The 6,878-nt window shown below is 62.1% G+C and overlaps 1 protein-coding gene across 2 annotated transcripts; it reads right to left on the reverse strand.

The window, feature by feature from the left end:
- Window positions 1–254: 254 nt before the first annotated feature.
- On the reverse strand, window positions 255–5,276 carry PTMA (prothymosin alpha). 2 transcript variants are annotated; one of them, XM_087424692.1, is made up of 5 exons: window positions 5,053–5,276; window positions 2,218–2,289; window positions 1,853–1,949; window positions 1,280–1,353; window positions 255–1,002 (listed from the first exon to the last, which is right to left on the reverse strand). In XM_087424692.1, exons 1-5 carry the CDS (start codon window positions 5,095–5,097, stop codon window positions 955–957), a joined length of 336 nt encoding a protein of 111 aa, XP_087280818.1. In that variant the 5' UTR covers window positions 5,098–5,276; the 3' UTR covers window positions 255–954. The 2 variants fall into 2 exon arrangements, with proteins under 2 accessions (XP_087280818.1, XP_014640878.1); XM_014785392.2 differs by having other exon boundaries at window positions 1,853–1,946; window positions 5,053–5,270.
- Between the last annotated feature and the right edge of the window lie 1,602 nt (window positions 5,277–6,878).

The following is a 6,878-nucleotide window of genomic DNA, read 5'->3' on the forward strand; positions in this document are numbered from 1 at the left end:
AAAGGTTCTTGATACAATCAGTAGGAGGGGAACAAACCAGTAAGCAGCTCCCCCTTCAGCCTGTATATCCAGTGCCCCCACCATGTCCTGCAGGGCAGCTGCAGCTCAGTCTCTGAACTTAGCCACCTATCCCCTCCCCAGGTGTCTCCAACCCTGTCCCCAATCAAGTTCCAGATCCACCTCTCCTCATCCTCGCCCCCTCCCCAGAAGGCCTAACAGAAACCACAACACAGAAAAATCAGCCTTCAGACAGCTTTGTTAGAACAACTCAGCAAAATAAAATTCCGGTTTATTGTTGGACAACATTGTTTCACACATACATCAAACAGGCCAAAAAAAATAAACAGCAACTTCATAGACAAAAAAAAGGAAAAAAAAGAAATCTTTTATCTTTGGCCTTTTTAACCATCTCATACAAACCAACTACTTATAGTACAGCTAAGTACATACACAAAAAAGTTACTGGAATGCTCGGAATAAGATTGTTTTTTTGTTGTTGTTTTTGCTTTTTTTACAAGGTTTTTTTTCTCCTTTGAGATTATAATGAACATGGTCACACCACAAGTAAAGTCAGAAGTAGGACAGAGAACGCTCCGAAGGCTGGTTTGGTCATCCGAGATCATTAAAAATGGCTGACCCCTAACAATATGTACAAAAATATAAAATGTAAATAAAAAATACAAACAAATTTTCCTTTTTAAAGTACTTTTAAGAAAAAAAGCAGGGCCTTGGAAGTTTTGGTTCTTTTCTCCTCCCCTGTTGCAAATTCACGTTGTGGTTGTGGCTGGGTGGTGAAGAGCGTGTGTCATCTGCGGGTGGCACTGCCTGCGGTGGGCAGGCGGGCGGACTCTCTACTCGAAGGTGACCACGTTTAGATTCTGAGACGGGAAGTGGAGGGTGAATAGGTCACGGTGGCCTTTTTTTTTTTAAGTTTAACTTTTCCTTTTTTGCTGTCTAGTCATCCTCATCGGTCTTCTGCTTCTTGGTATCAACATCATCATCCTGCGTAGGGAAAAGATTGTCAAGATTGTCCCCTCCAACCCACTGGGCCCAACTGCCTCAGCTGCTGCTGGCAGAGCAAGGACTAGGCCGTGGCAGCTCCAGAGGCCCCTAAGACCTGTGGGAAGCCGGGCCCATGCTTTCTCGGTCCTACTCAAGATGAGGAGGGAGCCACTCAGGACCAGAGACTACCCCAAGCACAAACACTAGGTCCCAACCAGCCCCTCCAGCTTTAGAGCCTCACATCCCACCCCCTTCCCCTCCTCAAGCCAGAACCCACCTCATCATCTTCAGCTGCCCGTTTGCCCGTAGCTGCCTCAGCCTCCTCGTCTTCATCTCCATCCTCTTCCTCACCTGGAGGAAATCAAATAGCAGGTAAACTACACTGCCTTCCCCAGCCAACCAGGGAAGGCCTTGGTACCCTCCCCACCCAGCTGCAGCCAGAAAAGCAGGGGGAGGGCTGGGGCGGGGCCTGTAGCTCCTTGGGGAACAGATCTGCCAGGGCAGAGGATCCTGATTGGTCTCTGCTGCCTGACGGGCCAGGCAGACAGGGTACCCATGCCACCCAAGCAGGCACTTGGCTTCAGAGGGGAGAAAAGCTAAGCAGCTGCACCCAGCGTGCACACCAACACTGTGTGGACAGCACTCTCCAGGGAGGGAGGAAGCGAGTGGGGGGGGGGGGGCACAGCTCCACATCACTAACCTGAAACAAGAAGGTCCTGACTCCACAGGAACAAGCCAGTTGTAAGTGGTCCACCAGCCCCCATCCCCAAGACCCCCCAATTCCTCCCCATTTGCTACCCAAGGCCCGGGAAAAGCACCCCAAAAGGGGGACACAGACAAAGCTACTCACCATCGCCTTCCTCCTCCTCCTCCTCTTCCTCCCCACCTTCTTCCTCTTCTTCATCTACCTCATTGTCAGCCTCCTGCTCCCCATTTTCCTCATTCTCCTCGACAGAAAACATGCCAGGTTATTAATGAAGACAAAGCATCACTCCTGCCCCCATCCCTTCCTCCACACTCTGTGCAACGCTTCTACAGCCCCAGACCCCCGAAGAGATCCCTCACCAACCGATCCCCTTGAGGCTCCATCAGGAGACCTTGACACAAGTGCCCCGGGGCCCAGCGTCCTCCTCCACCTGGACTAAGCCCAAAATCGGAGTAACAGAACTTCTCGGCCAAGAGCTGCTAGGAGTCATGAGCGAGGTGGACACTCACAGCATTCCCATTAGCAGGTGCGTCTCTTCCGTTCTCCGCTTCCTCCACAACTTCCTTCTTCTCCTTTAAGTCCTTCAAAAAACCAACAGTAAACCAGTAAGTCTTCTAAGTAACCCAGGGCTGGCAAAGAGGCCCAAAGGCTACAGGTGTATGTGCCGTGCTGACCTGGACACCCACAGGTCAAAGAGCCGCACGTTACATGTGGAACCGCTAGAAGGAGGGACCACAGCATACCGAACACGACTATGGGCAAGATTTCAGCCGGTTTCTCAACCCTTAAAGCACACTAACATACTAAAAAGGGCCCACTACGTCTGGTCCCACTGCCCACTTACTCATGCTTCTGAGGAAAGAAGCCATGTGGCAGCACAGTCCCAAACCCGTCTGGCCGGGCGGACGAGACCGGGACACTTCACTCACACACCTATCACCGACTTGTTTCCAAGCACAGGAGCTCCGCCTCCCACAAATCCTTCTTGGAAGGCAGCACGTATACGCCATAAATAAACCAAGTCATGGAGGGAGGACCCTGAAACCGCGGGAGAATTCCCGGGGGTGGACCAGCCTGGGAAGGGACTGGGCGGGAACGAACAGGCAGAGCTGGGGAGGCCGCCTCGCCCGCCAGTCCTCGCAGCCGAGCCCGAGTTCCTCGCCCACGGGCGCCCAAGACCCGGCAAGTGCAGGTCTTTGAAGAAACCGAGATCCCACCAATGCCCCGTATCCGACAGCTGTTCCAGAAGGTCAGATTGCTGCCTGGAAATGGGCGCCGGCGACGTGCGCCCAGGCCCGCCCCATGTCCCTCCCGGCCTCTCGCCCGTCCCTGCGGTGACTCGGGGTAGCCATCGCACCGCACCTCGCGGCGCGCACACGGCCCGCGTTCCAAGGGGCAGAGCCACCACGGCTGCTCCGAAGTTCCGTAACTTTTTCCACCCGGCGTGGCCGAGCCGGCCGCCAACACAAACAGGCGTCGAGCGGCCCGGGCGCGGGGGGCCGCCCGGCACCGTCCAGCGAGAGGCCGGGGGGCACCTGTCGGCCCCGTTCGCCCCGGCCGGCCAGCCCGCCGCAGACCCCAGCGCCGCCCGTTCCCGCCCCCTGGCGGCCGAAGCCCCGGGGAGCGGGTGGGGGCGGGGAGGTCGCGGCGCGCAGGCGCACAGCCCCCGCCCGGCGAGCTTTGCGCGCGGGCCTCGGCACGCACCGCGCGCGCGGAGCACGTGGCCCGGGGCCGCCAAGTACGCCCCTGACCCTGGAGACCCGGGGCCCGCCGGCTGCGCGAGGCTCCGCCGAGCGCGCGAGTTGCGCGCCGGTCTTTCCGGGCCTCCCGCCGCCCCCCCCCCCGCGGGCCTAGATGCGCCAGCCTGCAGCTCTGCATTTGGCGGGCAAAGTCCCGCGGGAGGCCGCCCCGAAGTCCGCGGGGCTTTTTCAGCCCCGCAGTCGGAGACCGTCGGGGACGCGCTCCATGGGGCGATTTATTGCCCCTAGCGGAAAAACATCTTGGAGAAAAGCGAACGTGGGCGCCCGCACAGGAGAGGACCGATCGTCCTCCCCAGACTAGTTCCCAGGCTGGGCCCAGAGGGGGCCGGCGGGAGCCCCTGCGGCAAGGCAGGTCGCAAGCTCTGCTCCGCCGGGGGAGTCGCCCCTGGGGGAAAACCAGAGGTGACGCCAGAAGCACCGAGGTTAAGGAGACGCCAAGGTGACTCGCGCCCGTCCCCGCAGGGACACGAGAGGATCGCGGACAAGAACCGAAGGATAAAAAAGCCGGTCCACTTCCAAGTGCCGCGCTCCCGCCGAGGGTGGAGACGCTCCCCGGGGCGAGCAGCGGGACCGAAGCGGCGCGCAGGAGAGGAGCTGCGCCAAACGCGCAGGATCTCAAAACCGAAGGCAATGAACCCGCAGCACCGAGCCCCGACAGCCCCCGGCGCCCGGCTCGACCTCGCCACGGCCAGCCACGGCCACAGCTTTTGTTCGCCCGCGGCGCCCCCGAAGAGCCGCGCACACGGTGCTCCCGGGCAGCCGCGGGGGGCGCCCATCGTCGCCCCGGCGCGCCGCTCCTTCACTTTCCGTTTCCTCTCCTTCAGCGCGTGGGCTCGCCTCCTCCTCAGCCAAGCCCGGCATCGCTGGTGAACTACTGAAGCTGGGCGGCTGCTCCCGGCGCGCTCCCCCGGAGGACGCCCACCCCCGCCTCCCCGAGGGCACCCCGGGCGGAGGGAAGCTTCGCATCTCCGCGGAGACGATCGACGTCGCGGCCGGCCGGCCCGCCACCCCACTCCGCCTTATCGGAGCTTAGTCCAGATAAGCCTCCTCGGACCCACTGCAAGGCGCGAAACAGAGCGGCCCGGCGCGGAACAAAGAGCAGCGCCGCCGCCGGGCGCTCGCCGCGGAGCCGCCACTTCCCGCAGCCGGCCCGCGCCCGCACGCGCGCCCCCCCAACACTTCCGATTGCAAACGCGCTCGAGTTTCAAAGTTATTTCCGTGCGCCCCGCGGGCCGACGACCCCCAGCCCAGACCCTTTCCTCCCGCCGCTGCTCAGACCAGTCACAAACAAGTTTCGGGAGCCCTGGAGCAGCCTCCCCACGAGCCCCTAAGCCTCCGCGCCCGCCCTCCGGAGTCCCTGAGGGCGCCCGGCTCATTCCCCGACGGGCATCTCGTCTGGCGCTTCCCGCCCCCCCCCCGCACACACAAAGAGTGGGCTGCCTGGGGGCCTAGGCCGGGGGCAGGTGGGCTCCCCGCGGAAAGGAGTAACAGCGGGCTCGGGGCAGCCCAGCAACCACGCGCAAAACCCCGGTCCGGCGGCAGCGGCGCGCGGAGCCCGAAGGGGCGGGCGGCGTCCAGCCTCACCTTGGTGGTGATCTCGGAGCTGGTGTCCACGGCCGCGTCTGACATGATGGGGCACGCCGGTGATCCGATGCAGCGGATTAAAAAGGAAGCGAGAGTTCAAGGACTCTGGCGACAAAGCTGCCGGAGTCCGCGGCGGCGGAGGCGCGCGGCGGAGGTGGCTGCGGCGAGCGGGGAGCCGGACACGGGAACAATGCAAAGATGGCTTTTCAGAGCAGCCAGTGGGGAACTCACGCGGCGCCAGAACCTTTAATATAGATTTGTGGGCGGCGCTCGGCCTCCCTTGCCCGAATACTATTGGCTGAGCGCAGGGAGCGGGCGCTCGCTCATTGGCTCGATTCCGAACAATGGGCAAGCGTGCTTAAAGCGGCAGTGCCTTGGTACGTCCCGCGCTGCGCAGTCGCCGGCCGCACTGTCATTCAAGGCCTGAGTTTGCCGGGTCTCCGCGGCGCCGACGCCGCGGGGGGAGGGGCGCGCGGGCGCGCTCAGGACGCTCGCTCCCGCTGCTGTTTTGCTGGGGCTGCTGACGCAGAAAGCCAAAGCGCGGCAAAGCTACCCGCCCAGTCCCCAGTCCTCCCCCTCCCCGCGACTGCTCGGAAGGAGGGGGAGGGAAGAGGAGGCGGCGGCCGGCGTTCGCGACGGCTGCCAGCGAGGGGGAGGGGAAGGCCCGGTGCTGGGCTGCGCTCGCCCCGGGCGGTGCCCTGCGCAGTGCCCGCGGAGATGCCCGCCCCCGGCGCCTGGGCACCTTCGACCGAGAATGGTCCCAGTGCAAGTGGGCGGAAACCCCAAAGACGGGCGATCAGGGTGCGAGGCCGAGAGCCGCGTACCTGGGCCGCCCCGTCCTACCACGTCCAGCCCCGGGCGCCCGGAGTCCCTGGGTAGGGGACCCCGTCGCCCACCATCAGCCAGGCCTCCGCCGCCTGAGCCAGCCGACGAGCGGGCTCCGTGCCAAGCACACACACTCGGGGATTCGTGCATCGAGGGGGCGCGAGGGCCGGAGCGGGCTCCTGCCCTCGAGCAGGACTCCTAGCTCGGAGGCGTCGCACCACACAGCGGTCCTGAACTACAGGGTTCTGGACAGCGCCTGCCCCAAGCGGTCGGTGACTGCCGTCGCGACAGCCTCAGGGAGCCTCTCTCCAGGTCCCGGCCATCGAATCTGCCCCGCTCCCACCCCACTTAAGGGGCTGCGAGGGACACACGAACTTATACATTGCGGGGTTATTGGGGGGAAATAACCGTCTCTGAGACCAGCTGGGCTAGTCCTTGGGGGCTCCTTGAAGTTTAGGGCGCCATTTGGGGAACCACGCGGAGCCCCGAGAAGGGAACCATCCTAACGCCACACTCAAGATGGCGTTGGGCTCGGCAAGCGTGGCGTGACGCGGCGATGCGACCTACGCAGGCGATCCGAAAACCGTAGGTTACACCCTCCTTATCGCCACTGCACTCGGCTCTCGAACTAAGAAACCAGCTGTGTGGGAGGAAAAATTGGAAAAGGTGGAAAGATGTTCCAGAAAACTATCTGTGCCACACACAAGATGGCGACAGATACCGTTCATTCCTGCGTTGCCAGCAGGGGGCGCCCGACACGGAAGGCGGGACTTCGGAGAAACGAGCGCACATTGGCTGAGAGTGGCGGGCGAACACAAAGTTGACGCTTTGCGTCCTGCCATTGGCAGATTCCGCTGTCTGTCTCTTCGGGCCGCCGATCTGGGAACGGAGAAAACCCGGAGTCTGGGATCGTGGAGGGGGGACGGGTGCCAAGTCCATTAAAGCTTGAAATCAGAAGCGAACGGAGAGACTGAGTCGCCCTTCTTGGTTTTCCTAGGTTA

Source organism: Ceratotherium simum, chromosome 37, assembly GCF_057802395.1.
Source record: "Ceratotherium simum simum isolate JZ-2026a chromosome 37, ASM5780239v1, whole genome shotgun sequence".
Lineage (NCBI taxonomy): Eukaryota > Metazoa > Chordata > Mammalia > Perissodactyla > Rhinocerotidae > Ceratotherium > Ceratotherium simum.

What these genes read in the sequence shown, in the direction of transcription:
- PTMA (XM_087424692.1), bottom strand. Translation starts at nt 5,097, where the DNA reads ATGTCAGACGCGGCCGTGGACACCAGCTCCGAGATCACCACCAAG. An exon ending in CACCTGCTAATGGGAATGCT is followed by an intron (nt 1,950 to 2,217) that starts GTGAGTGTCCAC and finishes TTTTCTGTCGAG; the next exon opens with GAGAATGAGGAAAATGGGGA. An exon ending in GGGCAGCTGAAGATGATGAG is followed by an intron (nt 1,003 to 1,279) that starts GTGGGTTCTGGC and finishes TTCCCTACGCAG; the next exon opens with GATGATGATGTTGATACCAA.